This window comes from Camelus bactrianus, chromosome 5, assembly GCF_048773025.1.
Source record: "Camelus bactrianus isolate YW-2024 breed Bactrian camel chromosome 5, ASM4877302v1, whole genome shotgun sequence".
NCBI lineage: Eukaryota > Metazoa > Chordata > Mammalia > Artiodactyla > Camelidae > Camelus > Camelus bactrianus.
The window spans coordinates 56,578,063-56,595,921 of NC_133543.1; the positions used below are offsets into that span (position 1 = coordinate 56,578,063).

General features: G+C 32.2%; 1 protein-coding gene across 2 annotated transcripts in view; it reads left to right on the forward strand.

Annotated features, from left to right (window-relative positions):
- Positions 1-17,859, forward strand: part of MTX2 (metaxin 2) — a 59,365-nt gene that overhangs the window by 15,279 nt on the left and 26,227 nt on the right. For both annotated transcript variants that reach the window (XM_045520945.2, XM_010960724.3), the window contains exons 2-3: positions 8,822-8,869; positions 9,852-9,898. In XM_045520945.2, the coding sequence (XP_045376901.1) occupies positions 8,822-8,869; positions 9,852-9,898 (95 nt within the window). The remainder of the gene's footprint in view (positions 1-8,821; positions 8,870-9,851; positions 9,899-17,859) is intronic.

Sequence of the window (17,859 nt, forward strand, 5' to 3'; positions counted from 1 at the left end):
TAAGACAGAGAGTAGCCTTACAGCTATGTTATGAAATACTACCTGTCAGTGGGTTTATGGAAATGACAGCATGTCACTGTCCCTCTCCATCGTCTAACATGTTACTTTCTTTTTTATTAAATTGAAGTATTATTGATGTACAGTATTATATAAGTTACAGGTGTATGACATAGTGATTCACAGTTTTAAAGGTTATATTCCATTTATAGTTATTATAAAATATTGGGTATATTCCCAGTGTTACTCAATACATGAACCAGTTTCTGACATGAACAATGATCTCTGACTGTTGAGGTGATGGGAGAATGGTTTTTAACTCCTTTTGTGGGAAGAGTCACTTCCTGCTTACACATCCTGTATAGTGTCATTAAACATCCCCTAAGAAACAGTAACTTAGGGGCATCGGTATTTAATCATTTCATGATCAGTATTAGCTGGGAATGTTTTATCTTTGAATTGTGCTATAGTTTGCAGGTTGAATTGTTGAATCTAATACATAGCTCTTAAAATTCTAGTTTTGATAAAGTCACATATCATTTTTAAAGTCTAAACATCTTAAAAATATATCTTAAATGAAGACTTCATATCATAACTGCCTAAAACTTGACAGATTTTGAACTTAATGTCTATGTTGATATCACTCAGATCACCAGTATAGTATTTATGTCAAACCAGTAAATTTATTTCCTTCTTTTCTCTATGTGTCTTGCAGCAACTTGTTCATGTTTAAGAGCTGCCAAATGTTCTTTGAGCATTTTGTTATATCAGTAGTATTTGCATTTACACCTGTGGCAGAAAGACATCCAAATTTGGAGACAGGTTACAAGTGTTTCTTACTCCTTTTGTATATGTCTAAAGAGTCTTTGGAAACTGAAGAGATGACATCTTTGAGCTTTTGGAATCTATTTGCCTAAGGATAAACTGCGTTTGACTTCATTAGTGCACAAATGATAGGTTTGTATAGAGTTATTATAGCATTAATCAATTTGATGGATTGGAAATATGACAGTACTGAAGCAGCATGTAATAATAGTGCCTATTATTCTACAAATTATGTCTTCACCTACATTCGTATGCCAGAGGAGTCATGTTGTACATTAAGAATGCAGAACTTAAAAAAAAATGACAACAGAGGGCATCTCTTCATGGCCCTTCTCTTGTCCTGTTAGATTAGATCGTCAAGAAATGGACTTTGGAATAAGACTTGTTTATTAGGTCATAGCACTTTCGTACTGTGAAATACCCTGAATTGAATATAATAGATAGATCATCTGCCACTAGAATGACTTATCACCCAACTTAACACTTGAGAGAATACTGCAGGTAAAATGGAGTCTTTGAGAACCCTAGGAGCATACATATGTGAATTCATTGGCCTGTAGTCATTTCTCTAAAAATTGTAATGGATTAGTAGTAAAGAATATTGATGTTTTTGTTGTTTGGTTAATAAAGCTTAAAAATAGTAGGTACCTTAAAGTTAGTTAAGTGAGAAGCAAATATGTATTTTGGGGGTCAGTGGGTGTTACTTTATGATGGGCATGTGCATTTCTAGCACAGATTTATTTATTTATGCATTATTTATTTTATCTTACAGCTTTCAAAAGTCCAAGAGTATATGTTCTCTCTTTCTACTTTGTTCTACTCTAACATAAATACTTACAGGAAGTAGAAAATTTCTTTGAAAAATTTAAAAACATTCAGTTAGATTAAAAAAACAAAAAACCTCTCTTTCTCACTAAAGATTGAAACTTTTTAAGAGGAATCTCCTTTGCTCCTGTAGAAGAGATGTGAGTATAAAATACTCAGGGTAATTTTGCCTGGGCAAAAGTAGAAAGAAAGTGAAAGATAAAGGGGGTAAAAGACTTTTGATAATGTTAGTTGATAGAAAGTTATGAGGTGCTCTGATATTTGCTTTATTTCTATGAGCTTACTTATTTCTAGATTTTATTTCTAGAGTTTTAAAATTTATATCTATAAAATAGGAATATATTTCTTTTTTATAAAAATGATAAGAACTTTCATGGATGTTTTGTTAGGGAATAAGAAGTCATTCTCATTTTCAAGAATGAATTAATATAGGTCACTAAGAGTACTGTAAAGTAAGTTATTGTTTTGGTATGAAAATGATATAATAGTTTCTGATTGTGAGAGGATTAATTTCTGACAGATGGGTAGTTTTACTTTGGAACTCTTGTGGTAAAGATATTAGTTTTAAATGATACTTAGACCAAAAAAAATTAAATCTTGTTTAATTTGAATCTCATATTTTGGCATATAATGAATGCCATATTCAGTTTGGAGGAATTGAGAAGCTGAATCTTTAATAAATAATCTCAGGACCATAGGAATTTTTTACATTCTAGGAACTTACTGCCTAGAAAGGGAGATAAAATACTGACATAATAATAGAATAGAGTAGAAAGCAATATATGATATAAGACAAGTACAAACTGCTATGAACAGTATAGATAAAGGAGAAATTATATTTGTTTAGTTACAAAAGCCTTGATGGAGGTAGTATTTAAGCTTGATCTTAAACAAAAGATACAGTATTTGGGTATGTGGAGGGGAAGGACTATTCTGGACAGAAGGGAACAATTTGAACAAAGTCACTAGGTGAGAAAGTATGAAGAATATGGGGGAAATTTTAAGTACTCTGGTAAGATACGCAGGTCTTATTAGGTAGATGGGTAGGTGGGTACCCCCCCCCCCGAAGAATTCGTGTTTGTTCTTTCCAAGCTTTTTATATAGTCAAAAAAGATGATTTCAGTAGAATACAGGATGACTGTTCTTTGTTCAGATACATGTGAATGGCTGGGTTCCCAGCTAAGACTTCAAATAAGTAGTTATTTAATTAGAACAGTATTTTACAAAGTGGGGTGAGATGTATACACTGTTTTATGCAAGACAATCCTTTGAAGCACAGGAAGAAAATATTGGAACTTAGGTTTCAATTTATTTTTTACCTCTGCTTTCTTTTTTAGTGTATGTTTTATAATGTGCATGATTCATTAGGTTAGTAATACCAACCATGTGATTTCCAACTCTATTTGGGTCTGCATACTCAAATATTTTTTAATGGGGACATGAGATTTTAAAAAGTGGTAATCCCTAGGTTAGAGTTAAAGAATGTGGAAAAGGGAAGAGTGAGATGACTTGTCAGATGGTTGAGGGCCTTGTGTTGGTCTTAGGAGTGTCACAATAGTAATGGCCAATGAAAATTATATATTTAATATTAAACATAGAAAAAGATTTCCAGTTTTAGGGTCGGTGCATAAGTAAGTTTACAGAATTAGATTCTGCCAACAATTTCAGGCAGCTGTTTAATATTTTAATAGTTGTGTTATTGGTTGTAATATTGAAGTTCTCTGGGTCAAAGTTTCCTTTTTTTGGCTATAATGTGTAGTTTTCTTACCTTCCCTGTTGCATTCTTAGCCTAAACAGTACAGAACCATAACAATAATGATACTGGTAATAATAAACACAAACATTTATCCAGCCACCATTTACTAATTGCCTGTTTGGGGCTAGGTTCTAGGAATGAAGTAGTAAGCAAAAATCAGACATGAACACTGGATTCATGGTACTTATGTTCTAGTTGGGGAGATAAACAAATAGTCCTCAAATCCATGTAAAAATGTTGACTGTGATAAGTGGTACTAAGGAGTGTGCATGCTAGTCAAGCTTGAAAAGAGAGGGTTTGAACTATTCAGGGAGGTCACTGAAGTCTTCCCTGAGAACAGGACCAGCTACATAATTTGTAGGGTCCAGTGCAAAATGAAAATGTGGGGCCCCTTGTTTAAAAGAATTCCAAGACTGCCACAGCAGAACATTAAACCAATCATGGAGTCCTAAGTACAGGCCCTGTGCAGCTGCGCAGGTTGTACATCCATGAAGCTTGCCCAGCCTGAGGAAGTGATATTTGAGCTGAGATATGAGGATACAATAGGAGGGGAAGATTGCTCCTGGGCAGAGGAAACAGCTCAACTGACTCTCTGGGGCAGGAAGGGTAGTGATAAATTGAGAAATGGAGTGAAGGCTAGTGTGGCTGGTGTACAGAGTGGGTGGAGAGGAATGATGAGGCCAGAGATGTAGAGAGGGTGATGTGTAAGACCAAGTTGATCTTTATTCCAACAGCCACACAAATATTGATGTGTATTAAGCATAAAGAGTACTTTTGATGTGCCAATAGTACCAGTAATTTGCACCTTGACAGCATTGGACAGTGCTCTCCCTCAGTCTCCCTTTCTACCAGCCTCCTTTTAGAAACTTTTAGTCTCATCTTCTACATTTATTCTAAGGCTGGCCCTTCCCTAAGGCAGGTGGTTCACATCAGGGAGTGCTTTTGGTGGTAGAAATTGAAAACAGGGTTCGCTATTGAGTTAGTCTGTGGTCTAAAACACTTTAGGTCGACTGAAGTAAAACTAGTAAGAGATGAAAATGTTTTATTATTGTTTTAAAAAGATTTTTGTTTTTAAATGCTATAGATTTTTAAGGTCTGTTACCAACATTGTGATTTTGAATTCTTAATATCCCTCTCTTTTGCACATGATCAGAGGCAAGCATGGGTATTGACTTGCTGGCCCTTGAGAAAGAGGAGTAGGGAAGAAATTGTATTTTGGGATTTTGTCTTTCACATAAAAGGCATTCTCAATGAAAAGGCTTTAATTAATATTACCCAAACCAAGCAATAGGCTTTGTACTTTGCCATGTGTGGGTAATGTTCATGATTCATAGACTTACTTATGAAGGCTCATTTCCTAGAAAGATAGCTCCATGGTTGATTTGTAGATCTACTGCCATGCCACACAACTTAGGATTTTCACTGTTGTCTGTCTATCGAATAACATGCCAGCCATTTCTTCTCCCATGTCATACTTAAAATGTAACTATTTGAGATGGTTCATATATGTGATGTACTTAAATCAGTGATGTTTGTATACTCTGAGCTGCTCATGGGTGAGACAGGCAGCTGATCACTCCCTGCATACTCTACCATTCCTTGCCTTCTGGTCTATGGATGCACTGGAATTCCAAGATGCTAAAATAGCATGGTTATAGTAGGTTTATATCAGTCTATATGCCTTCTCTTTTTAAATGATAGGTTCTATTTGTGAAGATAACATCAAATGTTTTGGCAGAGTTACTTTTTGAGAATTTATTTTCAATAATAATTTCTGAGTTGAAACATAGTTTGTATGTTGGATCAAGGAAAATATACTCCATTAGCCCCATTTCCAGCTTTAGGTTCTTAATAACAGCTTTTAGTATTTGTAGGTAACTTTTTTTTATGCAATGAAGCTGAATTTTATTTTATTATTATTATTATTTTTGAAGTACAGTCAGTTACAGTGTGTCAGTTTCTGGTGCACAGCACAATGTTCCAGTCATGCATATACACACATACATTTGTTTTCATGTTCTTTTCCATTAAAGGTTATTATAAGATATTGAATATAGTTCCCTGTGCTATACAAAAGAAATTTGTTTTTCTTTTATTATCTATTTTTATATATAGTGGCTAACATTTGCAGATCTTAAACTCCTAAATTTATCCCTTCCCAACTCCTTTCCCCTGGTAACCATAAGATTGTTTACTATGTCTGTGAGTCTTTTTCTGTTTTGTAGATGAGTTCATTAGTGGCTTCTTTTTCTTCTTTTTTTTAGATTCCACATATGAGTGATATCATATGGTATTATTCTTTCTCTTTCTGGTTTACTTCATTTAGAATGACGATCCCTAGATTCATCCATATTGCTGCAAGTGGCATTATTTTATTCTTTTTTTATGGCTGAGTAGTGTTCCATTGTATAACTATACCACAACTTCTTTATCCAGTCATCTGTTGATGGACATTTAGCTTGATTCTATGTCTTGGCTATTGTATATAGCACTGCTGTGAGTATTGGGGTGCATGTATCTTTTCTAATTAGAGTTCTCTCCAGATATATACTCAAGAGTGGGATTGCTAGATCATATAGTAAGTCTACTTTTAGTTTTTTGAGGAATCTCCATACTGTTTTCCATAATGGGTGCACGAAACAACATTCCCAACAGTGTAGGAGGGTCCCGCCTTCTCCACATTCTGTAGGTAACTTCTTTATTCTTGGTTGCAGTCAGGTAATATGTCACAATATTTCTTTTACTTTTACATATGTCTGTGTATTAGATCAGAGAATCCATGGGAGTGATGATAAATGAACTTTTAACTGGAATTATTGAACATGTAAGTTCCTGTTCATATGAGAACTCTGTGATATTGCAGTAGTGACATAAGCTTCTGATTTATCAAAGAACACTTAAATTATATTCAGCATATATTTAATGCTAAATGTATGTTACTCCATTGTTTTGAAAATTTGTAATTCATATCTAGTATGCACACAAAATAGCTAAGCAAAAGTTAAAATTATCAGAATGTTGAATTAGGACACCCTGTTACTTTAATGTAGTTGATAATATTAAGTTCAGTAAAATTCTGATTGGCCAGAATGTTTAGGGAATTGAATGGTAGGTTTAATTAAATATCTCTTTTCTTTCTTTCCATGCACAATTAATGAACACTAGTTGTATGCAAAACATGGCCCAGTGTTGCATACACAGATGCATACGACACATTTGTGCCCTCAAGGAACTTAATTTCAGTGTCTTTGAAATTTTTGTTAATTTTTTCCAATGCTTTATTGTTTTGATAAGATTCATATAATGCATACAATTGAATCTTTGATGATGTAGGATCTTACAACGACTGAATCTTATTGTATTGTTTCTCATATAGATGTAAATGTTGTAGGTGTGCTAGCCATACAATTTATCCTAAAAGGTTATTTTTGAATATTTGGTGATGTTAGCTTGTTTTTGTTTCCCTGACTTTTATTTTAAAAATTATTACACAGGTTAATTGGGCTCTTACTGAAATTTTACTCTGTTAAAGAGTTTGTAGTAACTTACAGTAAATATTTAGTTTCACTATCTTTTTGCTTTCTGAGTTGAAATTCAGTAGCCTTTACATATATGTATACGGGCAGTCCCTAACTTAAAATGGTTTGACTTATGAATTTTTGACTTTATGACAGTGCAAAGCGATACGCCTTCAGTGGAAACTGTACTTCAAATTGTGAATTTTGATCTTTGCCCAGGCTAACAATATATGGAAGAGATTCTCTCTTGATGCTGGGCAGTGGCAGGGAGCCAGAGCTCCCAGTCAGCCACGAAATTATGAAATCACCAGGGTAAACAACTGATATACTTACAACCATTCTGTACCCATAAAACCATTCTCTTTTTCACTTTCAGTACAGTATTCAGTAAATTGCATGACCTATTCAACACTTTATTATAATAAAGGCTTTGTGTTAGACTATTTTGTCCAACTGTAAGCTAATGTAAGTGTTCTGAGCTCATTTAAGGTAGGCTGGGCTAGACTATGATGTTCGGTAGGTTAGATATATTAAATGCATTTTCAACTTATGATATTTTCAACTTACAGTGGGTTTATAAGGATGTACTCCGTGGTAAATCGAAGAAGATCTGTAATATTATGGATGACAGTGTACAAAGCTATGTATGGTCCATGATTTGCTTCATGATTTCATGGCTTTATCTCTAAGTATGAGTTTAATTTTGTGTAGCCCAAACCAAACTAAAAGTAGTGTTTATAATTTATAACAAGAGTAGAATGATTTTCTTTTCATTCCAAGGTGTAAGTAAAAGCAAATTAAGAGATCCACCCCTCCCTCCCACTCCTAATACTCTTTCAATGCATTTTAAATGATCAGTCTTAAGAAAAAAAATGCTTCATGTGTATAAATTTCTTTTTAAAAAAACAGCTAGAAGCATATATAGAAAAACCAATTTGTTGTTAATATCACGGAGACTGTGTTAAATACAGTAAGAAAAATACCAATTATTATCAAATTTCATATATTTGACTTATTTTCTTGCTGAGAGCAAATATAGAGTGTTAGAATTGGTGATTCTGATATTTTATGGCTTTTACAAAGAAGAATTTAGCAAATGGTATCCTACGTATTCTGTCATTGGAGGCATTACTTCTTAAGTGCAGTTGATTAGACAAAATTCAGATCTAGTACCTTTTCTACGCACTGATAGTTTGCTCATATTCTCTTTGTAGCTTGAGTCTTCTTTAAATGAGAGGTTGAGTCACGGTCAAGCCTGGCTTCAGGCCTAAAATTAGCCTTTTTCACATGGTAGGTACTTACTGCATCATCATGTTATTTCCCTTTGTTTTTATGAGATGGTGTTGGTGGGGCCAAGGCAATGAAATGTAGACTGCAACAGGATTCCTTGTATGTTTAAATACTACCAGCTTGTAAGGAAAGATACACAGCCTGATACAGATATATTTGATTCTTTCATACAGTGTTGTCTGTTTGAAAATTTATTTTCTTAGAAATTTATAGTAAAATTCGATAAATATTGTTTCACTTTTTTAAAATAGTGAATTGAAATTCAATATCTTTTATGTATGAATAACATTTTGGATATGTCTGCATTTGAAGGAGGCTAAAGGAATAATAGCATAGAGGCTGTTTTATTTTTAAAATTTTCACTTTTGATTGGGCAAGATATCTTCTACCTCCTCCTCATAAAAAATAAAACTGCCACCAAATATTCATTTAAAAGAAATTAACCTACTTATAAAGTTCCCAAAGACTCTAAAGCAGTGTGACTAGTTGGCATGTTTAAGATATCCTTGGCAATTGACTTTAAATGCTCTAGACAAATGTATGTGATTATTAATTTGGTTGGTTATATTTTTGCCCTGTGTGCCTAATTATCACTGCTTTGTTTCCACAGCTGCAGAACCATGGCCTGAAAATGCTACATTATATCAGCAACTGAAAGGTGGGTACTTGTTTTCAATTAAAAATGGCTTTGTATCAAAATATATTTATTACCCAAAACACCCTTCAATAATATAATTTATTGCAAAGAGAACATAAAACATAAAGAAGGGATTCCCTTATATAATTTGTCTAGGAGATTTTATCTAAACTTGTGTTTGCCAGTGTAAACCAACTATTCATGGCCTATAAGGTCCTTAGTTTATTATTGACTCATTATATTGGCTGTTGTAGGCAGTGTAAAATGATGTGGTTGCTGGAGAAGTTGGCAGATTTACTGCACCAATAGCTGACACAGCAGATTTTTGAAGTCCTGTGGTAAAGTGGGCTCTCAGTAAAAAGGAACTGTTAAAATGTATAGGCTAGGATGGTTCAGGCTCCCTTTAGCAGCTCTTCATATATCATCAGATCACATTATGGACCCCATTTGGGGCTCAGCAGCCTGCTACAGTTGTCAGAAGACTGCAAAGTAATGAAGACTAATAGGCAGCGGCCCTAGTCTTCTAAGCATGGAATTTTTATTGCAGAGAACTTGTCATCTTTCTTTTGTGTGACAGACCTAGACACACTGTGCAATATTAACTGTAAGCCAGTTTTATATGATTTTGAATGCTTTTACTTTTAACTAAAGAGGTTTGAGCAGAGATACTATTTTACTTAATTTTAATGAAAAGAAGAGGAATATTTCTTGAAAACTTGAAAAACAAATTTGTTTTTAAGTGAGCGATTTTAATTATGTATTGTTGGTAAGATATAGGAAGTGATCAAATAGTTTTAGTGGAAATAGTCTTGTTTCCTTGCTATTTACACACTATGATAATTTAATCAAAATTATAATTTTGCAATAGCATTAGTATAGGGCTTCATGATGACGTTTTCTTTTTAGAAATAGGAGTAATATTTAAAAACAAAAACATTTGTAAGTGTATTTACTTGTTTACCAGTCATCCTTTTGACACAAACCTTTCATTGTATTTCCACAGGGGAGCAAATTTTGCTTTCTGACAATGCAGCTTCTCTTGCTGTGCAGGTAAATATGTAAATAATATAATTTTTTTTTTTTGAGTTGCAGTTTTTTTTTTTCTTCTCCAATCTGATACTTCAAATTTAGAAATTTTTGTGCTATTTATCACTATCAATATAACGTCTCTTCTGTGAAGTGTAATTTTATTATGTAATATTATTCAGATAATTGTGAGTATATAAAATAAACATAAAAATATTCTTTTTATAAGCATCATTTATGTTATAGGAGCAGTCTCTTTCTTTATTAATTGTTTTGCTTTTGGCTAGATACGATGGTATTGATTATTTGGGGTGGTATGTTTGTTTAAGGGCACAAAACTGTTTTCTAACTTATTTGTAAAGATTTATTCACCACATATTTTTAAGCATCATCTTCTCATTGTACTCATTCTAGCCTTAATCCGTTTGGTAATCATGAAGCAGACATATCCTTTTCCAGCCATTTCTTATATATTTATTGATTACATTAGTATCTGTTATCCCCAGGCCACTTATTGAGTATAATAGCTCTTCAAGTTGTGTGTCACAGTTGTGTATTCCAAAAGATTAGTGGCCCTATAAACTTTAAACTGCACTATAGGAAAAATAGTATATTTGGGGATTGTTTGCTTAAAAAAAAGAGAAATGTTTATGTAGATTATAGAATTATAATTATTCAAACATTTTACATATTTAGCTGCTATTTGTTTGGTTAGCTTACACAGTTTGAATCACAAAGGATTCTATTGCACAGCACCTAAAAGATAACTTAGAAGAGAAATTTAAGACGTGGCATTTGTTGGAGATGAGACTGTGAACTTCTTGAGGACAGAAAGGAAAAGAAGAAAAGGGACTTCTTTTGCTGTATCCTAGGCATGATCATCATCTCATGTTCTAGGTCATCTCTTTTTTTTTAATTTAAAAAAATTAAAAATAAATTTTAACTTGATATCTATGGGCTTAGTAACTATGCCTGATACATAGTATGTCATTCAGTAAATTTTAATTTTGTTTAACGCAGGGAAAGAAGGAAAAGATGGAAACAAATGTGTTTGGACAATAATTTATTTGTACGTGTTATCTCTAAACTTCTTTCTTTTAGAAGATTTATTTTATATTTTTTTACCGAGAATATAAATTATGTTTATTTTGTTTACTTACCTTATTTTATCTTTAGGCACTAGTATTATAACTAGTCTATTTTCTTTCTTATGTTAACTTTTGAGAAGCAGAAATTCTTAGTTGGTTATATTTAATAAATGTGGACTTCATGCTGCTTCTTTTTTTTTTTTTGTAAAGGAGATGGAATTTAAATTTAGTTTTCAAATACAAATGACATAGTGCTTAGCATATAAAATGTACTTAGTAAATATTTGTTGAATGAAGGGTTTGTAAGTGTGGTAGAAACAATCTTGCTTGGTAACTGATAGCACAAGTAAATTTTTTGCTGTATATAAAATAATGTCTTCAATCTTTATATGTTTGAAAAGATAGCTTCGGGGCACAGTGAAAATTTTAGTTGAAACACTAGTTCTTAACCCTTTTTTAGTTGCCATTTTTGGGATAACTCTTTCAGGATCTGATGAAAGCTATGGAGTATTTCTCCAGAAAACATTCCAATGCACACACAAATATAAACATACCCAGGCTATTCTGCATGTGGTTTACTGATCTCCTTGCTGAAGCTATCTGGGGATCCCCCATGAAGAGCCTCTAAAACTAAAGAATAGTAGAGTAGAAAATACTAAAGTAATTTTCACCAAATAAGAAGGTTATTTTGGGTAGTAATAGACCAGTGGTTCTTAACTGAGGGAGATTTCTACCCTACTGAGGACATCTGACAGTGTTCAGACATTTTTGATTGTCATAACTGTTAGGGAGGCTGCTTTTGGCATCTGTTGGATAGACATCAGGGATGCTGTTAAGCATCTTACAGTGCATGAGACAGTCCCTCCACAGTAAAGAATTATCCGGTCCCAAATGTAAATGGTGTCAATGTTGAGAAACCCCTAGAATAGATGGTTTAACTAGTTTTCAGCACAAACCAAGATATCAGTATATTATTGTTAAAAAAATTAAAACCAAAAAAATTAACATTTTAGATAATCCAGTGAAGGGAAGAGAAAAGAAATCTTACTGTGTACCTGATTTAGTAATTCTGGTTTTATTGTTCCTGTTAATTTGCTCCCACTGTGGCATTTCAGATCATAGTTGCAATTAAACCAGAAAAAAAGAACCTTTTAAAATGCAGACTATTGCTTAACTGTTTTAATTTTTTTGTTATCCTACATATGTCACTTAGATGATAAATTAACCAGCATATATTAAAAATTCCTGGTTTTCTTCAATATTCTTTGACTTGACAGCTGATAGTAGCCATGACTATAAATGTGACTTTTCCAGATATCAGATATAAACTTTATGGAGTAATTTTCTTCTATATAGTGGACCAGTATCCATTTAGAAGAATCAGTTAAATGTATAAAATTGTTCAAAACAATGTGACAGGTATCTATAAGTTTGGTATTTTCTAGAAGATACCAGATATCAAGCATCAGATATTTTAATAGTCTGCCAATTAAGCCATCAGGAAATTTAAATTTTACTTATCACGTAGACTTGGAATTTATTATATCCCTGGAACCAAGTAATTTTTTTTTTTAATGATTTCAGTTTAAAACAATAATTTTTCCCCCATGGCTGTTATTTCCTCTTAGATTTGCTTTTCTTCCTTCATCCACAAACTATTGGTATTACCTGAAGTGTTTGCCTGGTCATATAATAATCTTGTATGTCCAGTATAGGGAAGTATTAGAGTAGTGTGTTCCTCTGGTTCTCATGAGTGATGTGTATGTATATATATATAGCAGTGTGCACACACACACAGTATTATACAGACACAAACATGAGGGAGAGAAATCTGTAGTAGCCCCATTGAAAGAAATAGAAAGAAACAAGTGAAGTTAATTTTAATAATATATTTCATTTAATGTTATCAAATATTGTCATTTTAATGTGTAATCAATACAAAATTTATTAATGGGATGTTTTACCTTTTTTTATATTAAGTTCAAAATCTGATATGTATTTTACACTTACAGCACATCTCAAATTGTCCTAGCCATATTTCAAGTATTCAGTAGCCATATGTAGCTGGTGGCTCTCGTATTGGACAGCACACATCTAGAAATACATTATGAGCAAATACATGTGAACTTCAAAGTTTTCTGCAGAATATGTTTTACTTGATTTTTCTTCAAGAAGTTTATGTATTAACTGATTCAGTGTATGTTGTCTTTATAGCAGTTTCCACAAATAAAATGGACATTTGGTCTCTATTCCAAATACCTTAAACATTACTCTTTGTTTCAAGTTTCCTCATCTGTAAAATGGAGATATAATAGAAGCTATCCTATTGCGTGTCAGGAGAATTGAACATGTTAAAAATATGTTTTTTATATATATATATATATATATATATATATATATATAAAAATTAAAGCACTTAGAAAAATCCTGGCATGTTGCCAATATGCAATGAATATTGGTTATCATTTCTTCCTCTCCTGGTTCTTTGACAGAAGTACACATAGTCAGTGTCAACAGGAGGAATGGAAGCTTGCAGGCTTTGTAATGCCTAAAAAACACCAAAGTAATTAAAATAAATGTCATGTGTAAGAATTGTTTTTGGACAGATTTGAATCTGTATGAGCATTAATAATTTTTATAACTATTTTTTCATTCCATACCTAAAAGACGTTAATACAGAATGCTTTAATTCAAGCAAAATATTATTTTAATAATACCGAATATGGTTTTTAAAAATCGAGTATTCATTGAATGCTTTTATTGTATGAGGCACTCTATTGAGAGCTTTTATGTGAAGTATCTCATTCAATCCTTACCATAGCCCTACTATAGGGTACTATTAATAAGCTCATTTTAAAGATGTGGAAACTGAAACTCAGGAAAGCTCTGCCCAAGATCATAGAACCCACAATTGTGGAGGTAAACAAGCACCAACAGCATTGGTTGAGTGCTTACTATGTGTTCATCTCTGTGCTGAGCACTTAATTCTTATGGATTCATTTAATCCTTACAATACTGTATGAAGTAGGTGCTATTATAATCCCTATTCTGCAGATAATATTATTAAGAACAGTAATAATAACTATAGCTAAAATTTACACAGCACTTACTCCTTGTGCCAGGATTTGTTATATGTACTTTAGGTATCATAGATAATTCTTATACACAGCAACTACATGAAGTAGGTAGTGTTATTATTCCCGTTTTACTGATTAGGAAGTTGAGGCAGACGGGTTAAGCGATTGGCCCAAACTTATATAATTAGTACTTGACAGAGCTGGAACGCAAACCCAGGGAGTCTGAGTCGAGAATCCACACTTGTAATAGTTTGCTGCATATCAGTCCAGTCCAGTGATACAGCTTTGGAGTTTTATCCAAAAATAAGCAGACATTTAATTCAAAAGTTATTTCTGACATTTCCTAGCAAATTGCATCTTTATAATTTATAGTTTACATTAAGATGTGAAAGATAGACATATTCAGCTTTTGGATCTTTGAAATGTGATAAAGCAGTCTTACCTATGTTAGGAGTGATTGTGAAGCTCAAGTTAGGTAATAAGTGGGAAATTCTTTTGTAAAAAGTGCAAGGAATAGAACTACAAGATGATGTTGAATGCTGAATTAGTACCTATTTTTACTTTGAAGACATATACATATTTTGTGAATGTCTGTATAATAAAATGTTACTTTCTAGTAAGTTTTAGAAAGGATTTTGGTTAGTATTTATGAAGTCAATTTAAATGTTTTCCTTTCTTGTGTGGCTTAATCTAAATATTGTAAAAGTTTAGTTATTGAATTTAGTTTTCCTTTCTTGTGTGGCTTAATCTAAATATTGTAAAAGTTTAGTTATTGAATTTAGTTTTTAGAGGGTATCTCAAACTGATGATTATTAGAATGCTGCATGAAAGAATAATCTTTTTATTTCTGTTTTTACTTCCTTCAAGTAAGAATAACATTTAAGCTCAGGTTAAGGGAAATGTTCTTATTCCATTTAATATTCTTATTCTTTCCTACCCTTTGTGAATAAATACTTAATCTTTGAAAGTGAAAGGGAAGACAACAGAAGAAAACTATTTTCTTTCTGTTGAGCATGTTTTATCATTAAAAAAAAGTCCACATTTGTATAGGCCCCATTAATCCTGGGCCATGAACACTAACATGTCAGATCTGCTGATAAAAAGTTAGCTGACCTTTGCTTTTTCCTTTTAGCAAATGATGCTTTTTAGGGGGACATATTAATTTGAGGTTAAATGGTAATATCCTAATGTAGTGATTGAGGAAGAGCAGGAGAGAGGAGTATCTCTCCTTCCTTTGGGACTGCAGGTCAGTTGTTGCATGGAAGAAAAACTGTGATTATGAAATTATAGCTGCTGTAAACTTGACATGTCATTCAGATTCTGTCACAGTGTACAACTTACCTGCAGAATTTTAGAGGAAATTATTCTGAATTTTTAGTTTGGTTTGAGACATTTTTTGCTTTAAACAACTTGTTCATGGCTGTATGCAATTTCTAAGTGGCACTTTAAACCTGATACAAATACGAGTAGGAAGGTATCAGTAGATATATTTTAATAGAGAATTAATAGAATATTATACTATAGACAAAACTTTAAAATTGATATAAGTTTTTTAAAGTTTTTAAAATGTAAAATTTTAACTTTTTAAAGTATGTTTATCCCTTCCACTTTCATCATTTTCTTCAAAATGAGGCTTCTGTGTTCACTTTCAGGATCAGGAGAAGGAAAGCTAAGGGGTAAAGAGAATTTAGTCGATCCTTTTCAGTATTCTAAAATGAGCAAAACGGAGGCTGTAGATAGATGTTTCCTTGATGTCACTGAATTTAAATTATTCAGATTGAATGTGCTATATTACATTACCTTTTAGTTTCCTAAAGAGAAAAATTGCCTTTTTACTAGAAAGCCGTTGTGTATTGCCAGTGTTTTTGTTTGGGAAAATCTAAGGATTCACTGTGGTTAGTCTTACAGACAAAATGTGAATTTGATAAACTAGTGCCTATGACTATTTAAAAAATTTGTTTTATTTTGTTATTTTTTGTTTTGAGGGAGGTAATTAGGTATTTATTTATTTTGATAGAGGTACTAGGGATTGAACCCAGGACCATGTGCATGCTAGGTATGTGCTTTACCACTCAGCTATGCCCTTCCCTCTATGATTTTAATTTATGTTTGATATATAGTAGTAAGAGCTTTATGAATGTTATTTTTTTGTGCCAACAGCCCAAAATTGTCACTTGTATGTAAGCAGAAAGTTATAAGCTTTGCTTCCAAAGTTACTTAATTTTCTCTGTGTTTGAATGTTATTTTTTTGTGTGTTAATAAAAGTGTAAAAAATTGGAAAAAAAATTCTTAACTCAAAAAAGGAAGTATTATAAAGCATTTTGGTGATACATGCTTATAACACCTCAAATGATTTAAATGTATAAAATGTGATCTTTAGGAAAGATAACTGTGAACTTACATTGCAAATAGAATTTGGCAGATTAAAAAAATTCTCAGTATTAATGTTAATCGCTCAACACATAAATGGTATGATGTATATAAAACATTTAAATTAGTCTTACAGGATTTGGGAAAATGAAGTATTTTCAAAATAGAATTAGGTAGCTATTAGAGTTGTCATTTTTACTAATTAGTGAAATAATGTAAAGTGGTTATACAGGGTAATGGTTTGCTAATATAAATATCCATTTAACTTAGCAAAAATTCACACTTCTGTAGTTCTGAGAGATTGGATGTTAGAATATCAACTGTATACTTTTCTGTTTAAAGAGTCAATAGCAAGCAGAATCTAAGAATTTGTTGTTGCTGTTAAACAGAATAATAAAGACAGCAGTAAGATGAAAAAAATGAGTCTATTTTTTAAACAGAAAAAGGCTAAAATTCTTCATTATTAGATACACAATATCAACATAATCGATCTAGCAGCATTATATTTGAGCTGAAAATACACTTAAATTTGAGGCCATACACTACCCTATGTGAGCGAAACATCTTTCATATGGTTCTAAGATGAAATTACCCTTGAATGAATAGCATCTTCATTTATCTTCAAACCTCTTCTGTGCTTTTAGTGAATCTACTCTTTCAACACTCTACAATAAGAATTACATTATACCATTATACCAGAGTACTTCTGCAGTGTGAAATAGATTGGTTTGGAAAATGAACCTGGCTTTGCTATAAATTACATTCCCAGGTACAAAGGAATTTGTTATTTTGTTTAAAATAGTCACAAATATAATTAAGGTCTTAATTTATGTTAAACTACAAATATGGCTATTACTTTAACTGGATTAGGAACTTAATCTGTCACTTCAAGAATGATATCTAACACTTTTCATTTGTAACCTTAGATACATTATTTCAATTACAGGGTCTGCAGCTGTTTGATATGAAAAATGAATTATTTTGTAGATAAATTTGTTCATGGTTTTTAATTTTAAAACATGTCTCTTTAGAAAGGTGGAAAATAATTCTTCAGTTGTTGTCACAGATTTTCTTTTGCGTCCTGGTAAAGCAAGATATGAGTTAAAATTCAGAACCATTTTCATTTTGTGCCCTGAAAATGGTATTTGCATGCTTTATAATAGTCCTTAGTGAGTTCTTACCTAAGTATTTCAAATTTAATTATGAAATGAATAGCTTTGTCCTAAAGAAGAAAACCTGAAGTCTGCTGGCTAAGGATAGCTGGTGATGGTTGGACTGAAAATGGATTGTTCTCTATCTGAATTTGGATAATTTTGTTAATGTGCTTTACATACATTTAGAAGCCATGTTTATGATACCTTAAATTCCACAGTGTTAATCAATATAAAGCACCCAATCTTTTAAAAACTTATTAAGAAAAATACTTTTAAATTTTGAGTTATTTTAAGTT